Source organism: Oncorhynchus keta, chromosome 2 (assembly GCF_023373465.1).
Source record: "Oncorhynchus keta strain PuntledgeMale-10-30-2019 chromosome 2, Oket_V2, whole genome shotgun sequence".
Lineage (NCBI taxonomy): Eukaryota > Metazoa > Chordata > Actinopteri > Salmoniformes > Salmonidae > Oncorhynchus > Oncorhynchus keta.
The window spans coordinates 11179142-11196094 of NC_068422.1; the positions used below are offsets into that span (position 1 = coordinate 11179142).

The 16953-nt window shown below is 43.9% G+C and overlaps 1 protein-coding gene and 1 long non-coding RNA gene across 2 annotated transcripts in view; one reads left to right on the top strand and one right to left on the bottom strand.

The window, feature by feature from the left end:
- The window catches only part of LOC118370993 (beta-1,3-N-acetylglucosaminyltransferase radical fringe-like), a 42963-nt gene extending 26241 nt beyond the window's left edge, over positions 1-16722 (top strand). The window contains exons 4-10 of the mRNA XM_035756281.2: positions 5508-5556; positions 6204-6306; positions 9590-9743; positions 9873-9958; positions 12829-12994; positions 13100-13185; positions 13497-16722. Of these exons, the coding sequence (XP_035612174.1) occupies positions 5508-5556; positions 6204-6306; positions 9590-9743; positions 9873-9958; positions 12829-12994; positions 13100-13185; positions 13497-13563 (711 nt within the window). The 3' untranslated portion in view covers positions 13564-16722. The remainder of the gene's footprint in view (positions 1-5507; positions 5557-6203; positions 6307-9589; positions 9744-9872; positions 9959-12828; positions 12995-13099; positions 13186-13496) is intronic.
- LOC127909853 (uncharacterized) lies at positions 891-5540 on the bottom strand. The gene is made up of 3 exons (XR_008072608.1): positions 5452-5540; positions 3993-5393; positions 891-3735 (listed from the first exon to the last, which is right to left on the bottom strand). It is a non-coding gene; the product is annotated as an uncharacterized LOC127909853 (long non-coding RNA).
- Positions 16723-16953: the final 231 nt, after the last annotated feature.

Genomic DNA, 16953 nt, shown 5'->3' on the forward strand with positions numbered 1-16953 from the left:
AGGGAAACATTTTGTCCAGGAAGTTGTCTAGGAGGGATTGGATTTGTTGTTGGCCAATAGTTTTTCGGTAGGTTGTGATTTTGATGTGGTCTGATAGGTGTGTCGGTTGGTTGGGCGTGAACGCTCTGTCTCTGGGTTATGGTCAGTAATAAAGTAGTCTCCAGCACTACTGCCAAAAGATGAGCTATAGTACAGTAGGTACACCAGACGAGTCCTATTGAAGCCTACCATTGACTATGTACAGACCCAGCGTGTGACAGCTGCTGGAATTGTGACCCTCATTTTAGCATCGTATGAAATTACAGTAGGCTACCGGTAGCCTGTATCAATTCCGGTTTTCAGACATAATGGAATGTGGCCCCTTGAAAGCGCCTCGGCTACGGCATGTTTGTTTGTCTGTCTGTTCTGTTTTTATTATTTTAAATGCCGACACAAAACCTTCTCTTGTGATATTAACTGACTTTATACTTGTCTGTAAAGAACTTCTGAAGCAGGACTTAAGTCCATCACTAGGCAAACAGAACGGTCAATCAAAATATCTTAAGCTGACCACTATCTCCTAAAAGAAACATAGGCAGGGCAGTTCAAGCATAGCCAATATGCAGTGATATTGCTACAGAACTTGTTTTAATTGGTTAATGTTGCATAGGTTTATGTTTTTTTAAGTCATGTAAAAAAAACATCTGAGTGGTTGACCTCAGCTTGCATGTTTTGGCTTCCTCTTGGGGCTGCTCGTCTGTGGGGCTGTTTGAGGAGTGGGTGTGATCCGACTCGCTCGGGATGGTGGGTTCGTCACCACAATTGAGCTTCTCCTGCTGTTCTCTCTTTAATCCTGTGAAAGTCCTGCTGAAACGGTTTGAGGTTTACCTGCACCATAACTGTTCCAGACGTGTACATGTTGAAACAGGCTGTCTCTGTGTCCTCAATGTCCAGTATTCTGAGTTTCCACCCTGAATTAATACCCTCTCTCCTGACAGAGGGGTAGTGTGCTCTTATGGCCCTGTGCTGTGCCAGTGGACTGGTCGGTGTGGAAGATGAGGTTGTTAAGCAAATAGTGTCTCTGGATATTCCTTGTGGAGCTTCTATTTGTACTTTTTACATACAGGATCATTTTTAAATTATGGGGTGAACTGTACTTTGATTGCCTCTGCGTAGGGATGTGGCCTCTGCATAGGGGTGTGGCCTCTGCATATGGGTGTGGCCTCTGCATGGGGATGTGGCCTCTGCATAGGGGTGTGGCCTCTGCATGGGGATGTGGCCTCTGCATAGGGGTGTGGCCTCTGCATAGGGGTGTGGCCTCTGCATAGGGGTGTGGCCTCTGCATAGGGATGTGGCCTCTGCATAGGGATGTGGCCTCTGCATAGGGGTGTGGCCTCTGCATAGGGGTGTGGCCTCTGCATAGGGAGTGGCCTCTGCATAGGGGTGTGGCCTCTGCATAGGAGTGTGAGGCCTGTTAATTTGGGTTGAGGAGGCTGTGGTGCTTTGCTGCCATTGTTGTATTCAAGGGAATTCACACCTCTCACTTCACACCTCCGTGTAAATTGAATTTGCTGCCGGGACGTCTGTCCTAACTAAGCATTTGAGCCTTCATATAGTAAAATACCGTATCTTCTAGTAAAATCTCTAGAGATTATTGTAACATCGTTCAATTAATTCTCAGCCTGGGAAGTAGCTACAGATTGGAAATCTACTCAATCAGTTGTAGGTTGGGCGGTATTTAGGTTTTTGCTGTGCTTTTTCTGCTGGTTGTTGTGTTGCTGGGTAATCCTTAGCAGTCTTTACCTGCTGGTTGTTGTGTTGCTGGGTGGTCCTTAGCAGTCTTTACCTGCTGGTTGTTGTGTTGCTGGGTAGTCCTTAGCAGTCTTTACCTGCTGGTTGTTGTGTTGCTGGGTAGTCCTTAGCAGTCTTTACCTGCTGGTTGTTGTGTTGCTGGGTGGTCCTTAGCAGTCTTTACCTGCTGGTTGTTGTGTTGCTGGGTCGTCCTTAGCAGTCTTTACCTGTTGGTTGTTGTGTTGCTGGGTGGTCCTTAGCAGTCTTTACCTGGTGGTTGTTGTGTTGCTGGGTAGTCCTAAGAAGTCTTTACCTGCTGGTTGTTGTGTTGCTGGGTAGTCCTTAGCAGTCTTTACCTGGTGGTTGTTGTGTTGCTGGGTCGTCCTTAGCAGTCTTTACCTGTTGGTTGTTGTGTTGCTGGGTGGTCCTTAGCAGTCTTTACCTGCTGGTTGTTGTGTTGCTGGGTAGTCCTTAGCAGTCTTTACCTGCTGGTTGTTGTGTTGCTGGGTCGTCCTTAGCAGTCTTTACCTGGTGGTTGTTGTGTTGCTGGGTGGTCCTAAGCATTCTTTACCTGCTGGTTGTTGTGTTGCTGGGTAGTCCTTAGCAGTCTTTACCTGGTGGTTGTTGTGTTGCTGGGTGGTCCTAAGCATTCTTTACCTGCTGGTTGTTGTGTTGCTGGGTAGTCCTTAGCTGTCTTTACCTGGTGGTTGTTGTGTTGCTGGGTGGTCCTAAGCATTCTTTACCTGCTGGTTGTTGTGTTGCTGGGTAGTCCTTAGCAGTCTTTACCTGCTGGTTGTTGTGTTGCTGGGTAGTCCTTAGCAGTCTTTACCTGCTGGTTGTTGTGTTGCTGGGTCGTCCTTAGCAGTCTTTACCTGTTGGTTGTTGTGTTGCTGGGTAGTCCTTGGCAGTCTTTACCTGCTGGTTTTTGTGTTGCTGGGTGGTCCTTAGCAGTCTTTACCTGGTGGTTGTTGTGTTGGTGGGTAGTCCTTAGCAGTCTTTACCTGCTGGTTGTTGTGTTGATGGGTAGTCCTTAGCAGTCTTTACCTGGTGGTTGTTGTGTTGCTGGTTAGTCCTTAGCAGTCTTTACCTGCTGGTTGTTGTGTTGCTGGGTAGTCCTTAGCAGTCTTTACCTGCTGGTTGTTGTGTTGCTGGGTAGTCCTTAGCAGTCTTTACCTGCTGGTTGTTGTGTTGCTGGGTAGTCCTTAGCTGTCTTTACCTGCTGGTTGGTGTGTTTTTGGGGAGTCCTAGGCAGTCTTTACCTGCTGGTTGCTGGGTAGTCCTTGGCAGTCTTTACCTGCTGGTTGTTGTGTTGCTGGGTAGTCCTTGGCAGTCTCTACCTGCTGGTTGTTGTGTTGCTGGGTAGTCCTTAGCATCTTTACCTGCTGGTTGTTGTGTTGCTGGGTAGTCCTTGGCAGTCTTTACCTGCTGGTTGTTGTGTTGCTGGGTAGTCCTTAGCAGTCTTTACCTGCTGGTTGTTGTGTTGCTGGGTAGTCCTTGGCTGTCTTTACCTGCTGGTTTTTGTGTTGCTGGGTAGTCCTTGGCAGTCTTTACCTGCTGGTTGTTGTGTTGCTGGGTAGTCCTTAGCAGTCTTTACCTGCTGGTTGGTGTGTTTTTGGGTAGTCCTTGGCAGTCTGTACCTGCTGGTTGCTGGGTAGTCCTTGGCAGTCTCTACCTGCTGGTTGTTGTGTTGCTGGGTAGTCCTTGGCTGTCTTTACCTGGTGGTTGTTGTGTTGCTGGGTAGTCCTTGGCAGTCTCTACCTGCTGGTTGTTGTGTTGCTGGGTAGTCCTTAGCAGTCTTTACCTGCTGGTTGTTGTGTTGCTGGGTAGTCCTTAGCAGTCTTTACCTGCTGGTTGTTGTGTTGCTGGGTAGTCCTTGGCTGTCTTTACCTGCTGGTTGGTGTGTTTTTGGGTAGTCCTTGGCAGTCTTTACCTGCTGGTTGCTGGGTAGTCCTTGGCAGTCTTTACCTGCTGGTTGTTGTGTTGCTGGGTAGTCCTTGGCAGTCTCTACCTGCTGGTTGTTGTGTTGCTGGGTAGTCCTTAGCATCTTTACCTGCTGGTTGTTGTGTTGCTGGGTAGTCCTTGGCAGTCTTTACCTGCTGGTTGTTGTGTTGCTGGGTAGTCCTTAGCAGTCTTTACCTGCTGGTTGTTGTGTTGCTGGGTAGTCCTTAGCAGTCTTTACCTGCTGGTTTTTGTGTTGCTGGGTAGTCCTTGGCAGTCTCTACCTGCTGGTTGTTGTGTTGCTGGGTAGTCCTTGGCAGTCTGTACCTGCTGGTTGTTGTGTTGCTGGGTGGTCCTTGGCTGTCTTTACCTGGTGGTTGTTGTGTTGCTGGGTAGTCCTTGGCAGTCTCTACCTGCTGGTTGTTGTGTTGCTGGGTAGTCCTTAGCAGTCTTTACCTGCTGGTTTTTGTGTTGCTGGGTAGTCCTTGGCAGTCTTTACCTGCTGGTTGGTGTGTTGCTGGGTAGTCCTTAGCAGTCTTTACCTGCTGGTTGTTGTGTTGCTGGGTGGTCCTTAGCAGTCTTTACCTGCTGGTTGTTGTGTTGCTGGGTGGTCCTTAGCAGTCTTTACCTGCTGGTTTTTGTGTTGCTGGGTAGTCCTTGGCAGTCTTTACCTGCTGGTTGTTGTGTTGCTGGGTAGTCCTTAGCAGTCTTTACCTGCTGGTTGTTGTGTTGCTGGGTAGTCCTTGGCAGTCTTTACCTGCTGGTTTTTGTGTTGCTGGGTAGTCCTTGGCAGTCTTTACCTGCTGGTTGTTGTGTTGCTGGGTAGTCCTCAGCAGTCTTTACCTGCTGGTTGTTGTGTTGCTGGGTAGTCCTTGGCAGTCTTTAGCAGTAAAAATCATTTCCAGGTGTTTCTGTCCAAATTCAGGTTGCACGTTTGAGTTCCGTTACGTCTGTGTCTGTCTGTCTGTGTCTGTGTCTGTGTCCTCAAGACCTTTATATTGAGTTCCTTTAACACCATCTCTCTTTCTCTGTTTGTGTCCTCAAGACCTTTATATTGAGTTCCTTTAACACCATCTCTCTTTCTCTGTGTCTGTGTCCTCAAGACCTTTATATTGAGTTCCTTTAACACCATCTCTCTTTCTCTGTGTCTGTGTCCTCAAGACCTTTATATTGAGTTCCTTTAACACCATCTCTCTTTCTCTGTGTCTGTGTCCTCAAGACCTTTATATTGAGTTCCTTTAACACCATCTCTCTTTCTCTGTGTCTGTGTCCTCAAGACCTTTATATTGAGTTCCTTTAACACCATCTCTCTTTCTCTGTGTCTGTGTCCTCAAGACCTTTATATTGAGTTCCTTTAACACCATCTCTCTTTCTCTGTGTCTGTGTCCTCAAGACCTTTATATTGAGTTCCTTTAACACCATCTCTCTTTCTCTGTGTCTGTGTCCTCAAGACCTTTATATTGAGTTCCTTTAACACCATCTCTCTTTCTCTGTGTCTGTGTCCTCAAGACCTTTATATTGAGTTCCTTTAACACCATCTCTCTTTCTCTGTGTCTGTGTCCTCAAGACCTTTATATTGAGTTCCTTTAACACCATCTCTCTTTCTCTGTGTCTGTGTCCTCAAGACCTTTATATTGAGTTCCTTTAACACCATCTCTCTTTCTCTGTGTCTGTGTCCTCAAGACCTTTATATTGAGTTCCTTTAACACCATCTCACTTTCTCTGTGTCTGTGTCCTCAAGACCTTTATATTGAGTTCCTTTAACACCATCTCTCTTTCTCTGTGTCTGTGTCCTCAAGACCTTTATATTCACAGATGGGGAGGATCAGGAGCTGAGGAGGAGAGCAGGTAAGACAATACACTCTTCCAAAGGTAGACAATGGAAGTACAAATAGGAGAGCAATTATTGTGTCACTGTACCTTTGTGATTGATGTTCGAGAGGCTCATAATATGTTATCAGGGATATGTGTATTTATGTGTAAATATATCACTAGCCACTTTAATAATGGGAATTGATGGGAAATGATGTAAATATATCACTAGCCACTTTAAACAATGCTACCTTATATAATGTTACTTACCCTACATTATTAATCTCATATGCATACGTATATACTGTACTCTACATCATCGACTGCATCCTTATGTAATACATGTATCACTAGCCACTTTAACTATGCTACTTTGTTTACTCATCTCATATGTATATACTGTACTCGATACCATCTACTGTATGCTGCTCTGTACCATCACTCATTCATATATCCTTATGTACATATTCCTTATCCCCTTACACTGTGTATAAGACAGTAGTTTTGGAATTGTTAGTTAGATTACTTGTTGGTTATCACTGCATTGTCGGAACTAGAAGCACAAGCATTTCGCTACACTCGCATTAACATCTGCTAACCATGTGTATGTGACAAATAAAATTTGATTTGATTTGATACTCCATTATAACTTTCTCAACACCCTTTCTAATTCTCTCTGTCAGGGGCTAACGTCATCAACACCAACTGTTCAGCAGCACACACGCGGCAGGCCCTGTGCTGTAAGATGTCTGTGGAATACGACAAGTTCATCGAGTCACAGAGGAAGTGAGTGTTCAGTCACACTTTACCTTACTGCCTGTGTAACCGGTGGGATTTGAACACAGGTCTTGACCATAACACCAAGAGGAAATTGGTGACACTGATTTTGATCTCGCAGGCGAGGCTACCTCATCACGTGACCATGAGTAGCCATGTCTGCTACACCTGTTATTCCCCATCATATTACATGCTAAGAACTTAACTATAGATTAAGTCATTTATTATAATTGGCCAATAAGAAGCCAATTCAGAAGAAGTTCACGTTTACTCCTGCCTTGATCAGAGACCTGACGAAGTCCCACTTGCTCTGTGTTTAAAGTCCATTGCAGTCAAAACATGATTTGTATTTCCATACTATGAGGTTGAAATAATACTGTTGAATTGTAAAATGATGAGCTGTTTTGGAGAGATGGAGTTTTGGCCTGATTGGTGACATTCCAGGCAGTAGAATGTCCAATAGACCAATAAAAAGAGTTCCAAAGATCTCTGCCAATTTATCTTTATTTATTTATTTAGGCAAGTCAGTTAAGAACAATTCTTGTTTTCAATGAAGGCCTAGGAACAGTGCCTTGTTCAGGGGCAGAACGACAGATTTTTACCTTGTCAGCTCGGGGATTCGATCAAGCAACCTTTCAGTTACTGGCCCAATGCTCTAACCACTAGGCTACCTGCCGCCAATAACTCCAGTTTTCCTCTCCCCACTCTGACCACTTCCAGACAGTCCTAGCAACATTCTGACTTGAGAAATGGCTCCTTGGTAAGAAGCTATTCTTGTTTCCTTTTGACGATTTGAATTGAAAACAATCACAGTTAGATTTGAATTTGGGAAACAATCACAGTAAGATTTGATATTGGGAAACGGCTGCATGGGACCTTTAATCCTGCTGCCTTTGTCAAGAGTACTGAGCCCCCAGTTGAAGGTCAGTCAACCTGCAAAATTTGAACAAATTTGAAAGTTTCTTCAAGTGCAAACACAAAAACCATCAAGCACTATGATGAAACTGGCTCTCATGAGGACTGCCACAGGAAAGGAAGACCCAGAGTTACCTCTGCTGCAGAGGATAAGTTCATTAGAGTTACCAGCCACAGAATTTGCAGCCCAAATAAATGCTTCACAGAGTTCAAGTAACAGACACATCTCAACATCAACTGTTCAGAGGAGAGTGTGTGATGGTTGAATTGCTGCAAAGAAACCACTACTAAAGGACACAAATAAGAAGAAGAGACTTGCTTGGGCCAAGAAATTATGAGCAATGGACATTAGAACGGTGGAAATCTGTCATTTGGTCTGATGAGTCCAAATGTGAGATTTTTGGTTCTAACCGCCGTGTCTTTGTGAGACGCACAGTACGGATGATCTCCATATGTGTGGTTCCCATCATGAAGCATGGAGGAGGTGGTGTGATGGTGTGCGGTTGCTTTGCTGGTGACACTGTCTGTGATTATATTAAGAATTCAAAACACACTTAACCAGCATGGCTACCACAGCATTCTGCAGCGACACGCCATCCCATCTGGTTTGCGCTTAGTGGGACTATCATTTGTTTTTCAACAGGACAATGACCCAATGACCCAGGCTGTGTAAGGGCTATTTGACCAAGAAGGAGAGTGATGGAGTGCTGCATCAGATGACCTGGCCTCCACAATAACCCGACCTCAACCCAATTGAGATGGTTTGGGATGAGTTGGACCGCAGAGTGAAGGAAAAGCAGCCAAGTGCTCAGCATATCAAATTAAATGTGGGAACTCCAAGACTGTTGGAAAAGCATTAAAGGTAAAGTTGGTTGAGAGAATGCCGAGAGTGTCCTAAGCTGTCAAAGGCAAAGGATGGCTGGCTACTTTGAAGAATCTCAAATATAAAATATATTTTTATTCAACACTTTTTTGGTTACTACATGATTTCAATTATGTTATTTAATAGGGGTTTTCTTCACTATTATTCTAAACTGTACAAAATAGCAAAAATAAAGAAAAACCCTTGAATGAGTAGGTGTTTCCAAACCTTTGACTGGTACTGTATATAGAAAAGTATGTGGACACCCCTTCAAATTAGTTGATTTGGATATTTCAGCCAGATCCGTTGCTGACAGGTGTATAAAATCGAGCACACAGCCATGCAATCTCCATTGACAAACATTGGCAGTAGAATGGCCATACTGAGGAGCTCAGTGATTTTCAACATTGCACCATCATAGGATGCCACCTTTCTAACAAGTCAGTTCGTCAAATTTCTGCCCTGCTAGAGCTGCCCCGGTCAACTGTACGTGCTGTTATTGTGAAGTGAAAACGCATAGGAGCAACAACGGATCAGCCGCAAAGTGGTAGGCCACACAAGCTCACAGAACAGGACTGCCAAGTGCGGTAGTGCTTAGCGCATAACATTTGTCTGTCCTCGGTTGCAACACTCTACTGCGTTCCAAACTGCTCCTGGAAGCAGCGTCAGCACAAGAATTGTTCGTTAGCAGCTTCATGAAATGGGTTTCAATGGCCGAGCAGCTGCACACAAGCCTAAGTTCACCATGCGCAATGCCAAGCGTCGGCTGGAGTGATGTAAAGCTTGACGCCATTGGATTCTGGAGCAGTGGAAACTGGGTTTAGCGGATGACAGGAGAACACTACCTGCCCCAATGCATATTGCCAACTGTAGAGTTTGGTGGAGGAGGAATAATGGTCTGGGGCTGTTTTTCATGGTTTGGACTAGGCCCCTTAGTTCCAGTGAAGGGAAATGTTAACGCTATAGCATACAATGACATTCTAGACTATTCTGTGCTGTTCTAGACTTCCAACTTTGTGACAACAGTTTGGGGAAGGCCCTTTCCTGTTTCAGCATGACAATGCAAAGCGAGGTCCATACAAATAGGTGTGGAAGAACTTTACTGGCCCGCACAGAGCCCTGACCTCAACCCCGTCAAACACCTTTAGGATGAATTGTAACACCGACTGTGAGCCAGGCCTAATCGCCCAACATCCGTGCTCTAATGATCTTTTGGCTGAATGGAAGTCCCCGCAGCAATGTTTTATAATCTAATGGAAAGCCTTCCCAGAAGAGTGGAGGCTGTTATGGAAGCAAAGGGGGGACTAACCATATTAATGCCCATGATTTTGCAATGAGATGTTCGACAAACATACTTTTGGTCATGTAGTGTATATCTTAGATTCTCTGTGTGGTTGGTTAAGGAGGTCAACAGATGAATAGGACTATATGTTACTTGATGAACACCATCAACAACTTCTCAGTAAGACTTTTATAACTGTTTATGTAATAGCTTACATCTACCCCCCCCCCCAGGTGGTTCTGCCATATGGATGATGATAACTATGTGATTGTACCCAGTCTGCTGAAGCTGCTGTCCTCCTACCACCACACGCAGGATGTTTATCTGGGCCGGCCCAGCCTTGACCACCCCATAGAGGCCGCAGAGAGGGTCAAGAGTGACGGATCTGTGAGTACATCCAGTGTCAGTCTGTTTGTCTCTTTCTCCATCCCTCCATCTGTCGTTCTGTCTATACCTCCCTTCCCGTCTCTCTCTAACCCTCTCTTGTTCTCTCTGACCCTTGTTTTCTTCTCCCAGGTGTCAGTCAAGTTCTGGTTTGCTACAGGAGGAGCAGGGTTCTGTATCAGTCGTGGTCTGGCCCTCAAGATGAGTCCATGGGCTAGGTGAGTTTTAACAGTTCGGCGTTTTTCAATGTTCTTCAGATGCACATATTATTGTGGCTGTTCAAGGTTAATTAAATGTAAAGGCAAAAATGTAGATTTCCGCCTAATTAGACACACCCAAAAGTAACTGCTTTTAATGAGCAGTTAAATAAGGACATGCATTGAACTTGGTATCACACCTGATAAGGACATGGTCAGAACATAGGAATGGCACAGTTCAGATCACACAAGATCAAGCACACACAAAGTAACTGTTTTTTGTGTGTTTTTTAATGTGATCTTTCATGGACAAGCTGTAAAGTAGATGATTGATGAATAGAGTTGGAAACTCATCAGATGCCTTCCACAACAAGTCAAACACTTCTGGGAAACAAATGTGATTTATAGAAACAACAGCTCTAACTTTACAGATGTTTTAGTAAGAGGTATAAAAACAACATTTCTACAATATCAACTTCTTCCAAACATTGTGGTGGTGTTAGGGAACATCCAAGTGTCCTTTCAACCTCCCAAACATCATCATCCTTTCTATGGGGAATAAAATGCAGGAACATAATAGGATCAATATTGCACTTGACAAATTTGACAAAACGTCATTATTCTAATATAAAAGCAATATAGTAAAAGATAAGACCCAGCCTAAACTGTGTTACACATTCCCTGCTGGTGACTTGTGGCATCTGAGACGAACTCTAAATGTCTAACTTCTCCAGTAGGCTCCCCTCCCCACTGGACATAGCTGGCCAGGGGGATTGTATACTGGCCCTTCACAACTGGCCAGGTGAGTGCAGCAAGCTCACCTCTGTCCACAAAGCATTTCTGAGTAGGAGTGCTGATCATGGAGCAGTTTAGCTTTTTAGATCATAATGAATAAGATTATTTGGACACTGTCTGGAAAGTGCCTCAGACAGAGGTGTGAAACACATGCAGACACAATGCAAATAGTGTGGAGGGGGGCAAGGCTGAGTAGTATTTTTGTTTTCAGACATCAATAATGTGTTGTTTTTGTTCACTCTGTTTTGTTGGGCCTGGCAGGGACTGGCTCCCCAGTGGGTGGGCACAGTACTCCCCTGCCTCCTAGTGGAAAACTAATTTGAATTATATTGCACAAACAGGACACAGTTACATAGGCCTATACTGTGTGTAGGCTAGACATACAGTTCAAAACAGCAAAAAGCAGACCATAACAAAACAACAAAACTCTTATGTAAAAGCCATATACTAATATAGACAAAGCAAACAGTGGGACACAGGTAGCCTACCTTTAGAAACAAAGCAACAAAGGCCATGAGAATTTGGTTACACAGAATATATACAACTTTTAGCAGCCTGGAAGGCCAACATCCCGGAGTCGCCTCTTCACTGTTGGCATTGAGACTGGTGTTTTGTGGGTACTATTTATGAAGCTGCCAGTTGAGGACTTGTGAGGCATATGTTTCTCAAATTAGACAGTCTAATGTACTTGTCCTTTTGCTCAGTTGTGCACCGGGGCCTCCCATTCCTCTTTCTATTCTGGTTAGGGCCAGTTTGCGCTGTTCTGTGAAGGGAGTAGGACACAGCGTTGTACGAGATCTTCAGTTTGTCAATCTCTTGCATGGAATAGCCTTCCTTTCTCAGAACAAGAATAGACTGATGAGTTTCAGAAGAAAGGTCTTTGTTTCTGACCATTTTGAGCCTGTAATCGAACCCACAAATGCTGATGCTCCAGATACTCAACTAGTCTAAAGAAGGCCAGTTTTATTGCTTCTTTAATCAGAACAACAGTTTTCAGCTGTGCTAACATAATTGCAAAAGGGTTTTCTAATGATAAATTAGCCTTTTAAAATTATAAACTTGGATTAGCTAACACAACATGCCATTGGAACACAGGAGTGATGGTTGCTGATAATGGGCCTATGTACGCCTATGTAGATATTCCATTAAAAAAATCTGCCATTTCCAGTTACAATAGTCATTTTGCGGTGGCAGGTAGCCTAGTGGTTAGAGCGTTGGACTTGTAACCGAAAGGTCGCAAGATGGAATCCCCGAGCTGACAAGGTAAAAATCTGTCGCTCTGCCCCTGAAAAAGGCAGTTAACCCACTGTTCCTAGACCGTCGTTGAAAATAAGAATTTGTTCTTAACTGACTTGCCCAGTTAAATAAAGGTAAAATAAAAAATAATAAAAATTTACAAAATTAGCAATGTGTACAATGTGTATTTCTGACCAATTTGAAGTTATTTTAATGGACAAAAAAATTGCTTTTCTTTCAAAAACAAGGACATTTCTAAGTGACCCCAAACTTTTGAGCGGTAGTGTATATAAAATATGTAAGTACTTTGGAATGATAGACAGAATATAGGATACACAGGACTGGACACAGTTATACTGTAAATACAAAGAACAAGACCACAACTATATAAAACATACTAAATACATATAGTATAGAAAGTTTACCAAATTTTTTAACTACAGATATAAAACGGAATCCAATCTTTCTAGAAAACATTTTTCTCAGCCGGGTCAGTCATCTTGGTCCAGGTCGCACTCAGCATCTGTGTCTGACTCCCAAAACATTTCCTCCAAAGCCTCTTTCTCAGTATACCTGGTTTTGTCATATTTTTACCCCCCTGTTGGGTAGTTTCCAACTGTTGCATTCATTATAATTGTTGTTAAAACCGTTGCTATATATACTGTAGAGATACAGTACACATGAAAAGACCTCGGGAATCGATAGGACATCACTCAGAGATACACAAATACGAAAACATTCAAAATGGGGGAATCTTTCTTTTAAGCTATTATGCCAAACTGTTTTGAGCAGTTCACTCACTACCGCTTCTTCTCTCTCCTTTCTTTTCCTCTCATCCTCTCCCCTCCTCCTCCCCCCAGTCTGGGCAACTTCATCAGCACGGCGGAGAAGATCCGTCTCCCTGACGACTGCACCATGGGTTACATCATTGAGGCGCTGCTGGAGGTGACACTGACACATACACACCTCTTCCACTCCCACCTGGAGAACCTGCAGAGGCTTCCCACAGACACCGTGCTGGAGCAGGTAGGGGTGGGGAGGAGAGAAATAGAGGGAGACTGAGAGAGAAAGAAATACAACAGATCCCAATTGTTTTCAGCCATCAAAGAAAAACTGTGTGTCTGTGTCTAGGTCACTTTGAGCTACGGGGGATTTGAGAACAGGAGGAATGTGATCAGCATTGGAGGAGCCTTCTCTCTGGTGGAGGACCCGACACGGTAAACAGACAAACATTCTCCCAACATCCATCCAACATTTACCCAACATTGCCAGGCACTAGAAAATTGCATGACACTGGTTTGCTTAACCTCTGCTGAATTGTGCGTGACATGTAAATGGTTATCCTCTCTCTCCACCAACACTTTTGTCTTACCATTTCCCTCTCTCCCCCCCTCCATATCCCCTCTCTCTACTTCCATCTGCCCTCACTCGCTCTTTCTCCCTCCCCTCAATATCTCTCTCCCTCAATCTCTTTCTGCCTCCATCTCTCCTCTCTCCCTCCGTCTGCCCTCTCTGTCTCTCTCTCTAGGTTTAAGACTGTCCACTGCCTCCTCTACCCAGAGACTGACTGGTGTCCTAGTATGGGTCACCATTGATGACCACTACAGTACAGCATATCTACAATACTTCCTACCGGCCTGGTTGACTGGTGTCCCTGTGTATGCTAGCTATATCATTGCCATGGCAAAATTATTACAAGGCCAAACAGGTTCACTGGCACCCAGGCTAACCCTACAGAACCACTTCACTCAGATCAAATGGCTAGACGTCTGTGGGTCTTTGAGAGGACATGAGGCGAGAGAAGATGAGGTAACTGGAGTGAGGATCACTTTGGTCATGGTGGGATGATGAAGAAACACCCCACTACTCTTTATTATCACTAGTGTACCAACCAGTCAACGCAGGAAGTTGCCACTGTTGGCTGTTGCCATATCGATGATTCACCACTCAATGCTTTTGTTGTAGCTTTGAATCCCAAACATACTATTGTGGTCCAGATATACAGTGGGGCAAAAAAAAGTATTTAGTCAGCCACCAATTGTGCAAGTTCTCCCACTTAAAAAGATGAGGCCTGTAATTTTCATCATAGGTACACTTCAACTATGACTGACAAAATGAGAAAAAAAAATCCAGAAAATCACATTGTAGGATTTTTTATGAATTTATTTGCAAACTGTGGTGGAAAATAAGTATTTGGTCACCTACAAACAAGCAAGATTTCTGGCTCTCACAGACCTGTAACTTCTTCTTTAAGAGGCTCCTCTGTCCTCCACTCGTTATCTGTATTAATGGCACATGTTTGAACTTGTTATCAGTATAAAAGACACCTGTCTACAACCTCAAACAGTCACACTCCAAACTCCACTATGGCCAAGACCAAAGAGCTGTCAAAGGACACCAGAAACAAAATTGTAGACCTGCACCAGGCTGGGAAGACTGAATCTGCAATAGGTAAGCAGCTTGGTTTGAAGAAATCAACTGTGGGAGCAATATTAGGAAATGGAAGACATACAAGACCACTGATAATCTCCCTCGATCTGGGGCTCCACGCAAGATCTCACCCCGTGGGGTCAAAATGATCACAAGAACGGTGAGCAGAAATCCCAGAACCACACGGGGGGACCTAGTGAATGACCTGCAGAGAGCTGGGACCAAAGTAACAAAGCCTACCATCAGTAACACACTACGCCGCCAGGGACTCAAATTCTGCAGTGCCAGACGTGTCCCCCTGCTTAAGCCAGTACATGTCCAGGCCCGTCTGAAGTTTGCTAGAGAGCATTTGGATGATCCAGAAGAATATTGGGAGAATGTCATATGGTCTAAAATAGAACTTTTTGGTAAAAACTCAACTCGTCGTGTTTGGAGGACAAAGAATGCTGAGTTGCATCCAAAGAACACCATACCTACTGTGAAGCATGGGGGTGGAAACATCATGCTTTGGGGCTGTTTTTCTGCAAAGGGACCAGGACGACTGATCCGTGTAAAGGAAAGAATGAATGGGGCCATGTAGTGAGATTTTGAGTAAAAACCTCCTTCCATCAGCAAGGGCATTGAAGATGAAACGTGGCTGGGTCTTTCAGCATGACAATGATCCCAAACACACCACCCGGGCAACGAAGGAGTGGCTTCGTAAGAAGCATTTCAAGGTCCTGGAGTGGCCAGATGTCAACCCCATAGAAAATCTTTGGCGGGAGTTGCCCAGCAACAGCCCCAAAACATCACTGCTCTAGAGGAGATCTGCAAGGAGGAATGGGCCAACAGTGTGTGAAAACCTTGTGAAGACTTACAGAAAACGTTTGACCTCTGTCATTGCCAACAAAGGGTATATAACAAAGTATTGAGATAAACTTTTGTTATTGACAACCTTTTTACTATCCTCCCAACTTTGTTGTCACTGTTTGCCCACTTCAAAATGGCCATGATTCTCTTTGACGTGAGGAAGTCCTTCAAAGTTAAGTTCCTGAGGGAAAATTCTTGAGGATTTAGGAAGGAAATGACCGAGAACTCTGTTTTTTGTTTTCCACCATAATTTGCAAATAAATTCATTAAAAATCCTACAATGTGATTTTCTGGATTTTTTTTCTCATTTTGTCTGTCATAGTTGAAGTGTACCTATGATGAAAATTACAGGCCTCTCATCTTTTTAAGTGGGAGACCTTGCACAATTGGTGGCTGACTAAATACTTTTTTGCCAAACTGTATCTTTGGAGAAGTATTAATGTATTTAGATGACTGTTGAAAAGGTACCTTAAGATGCTGAACATGGTGAAATGTATTTGCTTTTAGGTCCCAAAAATGTACTGGACTGGTGTTTTATTATGAGGGCTGATGACCAGAAATCATCAGAGGTGAATATCGGATATCAGTGTTACATTAAGTAATGCCTGAGAGCCGTTTGTGATTGTTTAACGGAGTCAAGAACATAGCGTAAGCTCACTCCACAGCTTGCTTGAAATTATCCTTTTGTATAGGTCAACCGTGTGTTTGCGAGCAGAGGATCACTAGTCGCCTGGTATGGGAACAGGGACAGTGGAGGAAGCCATACTGTTAGCAGCATATTGAGGTTCACTTTAGACAACCCTTGATGTGACCCTCATGTCCTGAAGTTAATTTCTTACCAGAAGAGGTTTCAAACTGGTGTCTGTACATGTGTGTGTGCAACCTAACTACTCAGTCAGAATGATTTTAACGTCTTATAGCCAAAGATGATGCCAGTGCCTTACGTTTCAGTCAACTAGACTTTGGAAATGCACATGACAAATGTTTTAAAGGAATGAAACTGTGATCATACTGTACACACACACAGCCCTGCAGTAACCAAAACAGACTCTGAACATGAGCACCCTATCTTAAAGATCATTCATGAGATCTTTGTTGTTGCCTCTAAGTGTTTCCCACAATCCATGTTACAAGTTATTTCTCTGTCAAAAAGACACGTTTTGCACTCTTCTCAATTCCTGTGTATAATATTTCTGTGTATTAAAAGTTACGGTAGTGTTGTAATGTGTGAGCTTGAGCTGGAAGTACATGTCTTTTCCTGATGGCTCACGCTCTCCATTTTTGCACAAAAACACTAGAATCCAAAAGCAGAATCTCTTTCCCCGCTGCAGGTCAGTGTCAGAGAGGGAGATAGGAGTCTGACTCAGACTCCAGTCAGGATGTGATTTTTCCTCATCTTCTGTCCTCCTTTTTACCGTTGATGTATTATTCTGTGTTGAATAAAGCACGTTTTGCAGCATTACAAAACAACAGCACTACTCTCTCGTCCCTTTGCTTCAGATTCACAGTTGTTTTTAGCATAATTATTAAGACCATCAAGTACATACACAGTGATGCACAACAGGACAGTGGAACAATGCTGGTGTACTTACTGTTCTTATTACAGAAAGAACTAATGAAAGAGGCAGATCTGTTTGAGGTAGCATAATCAGCTTGGTTCTCACCCTTTGGAACAACATGTTCTTGGCCCATGAATTTGTCAGTGA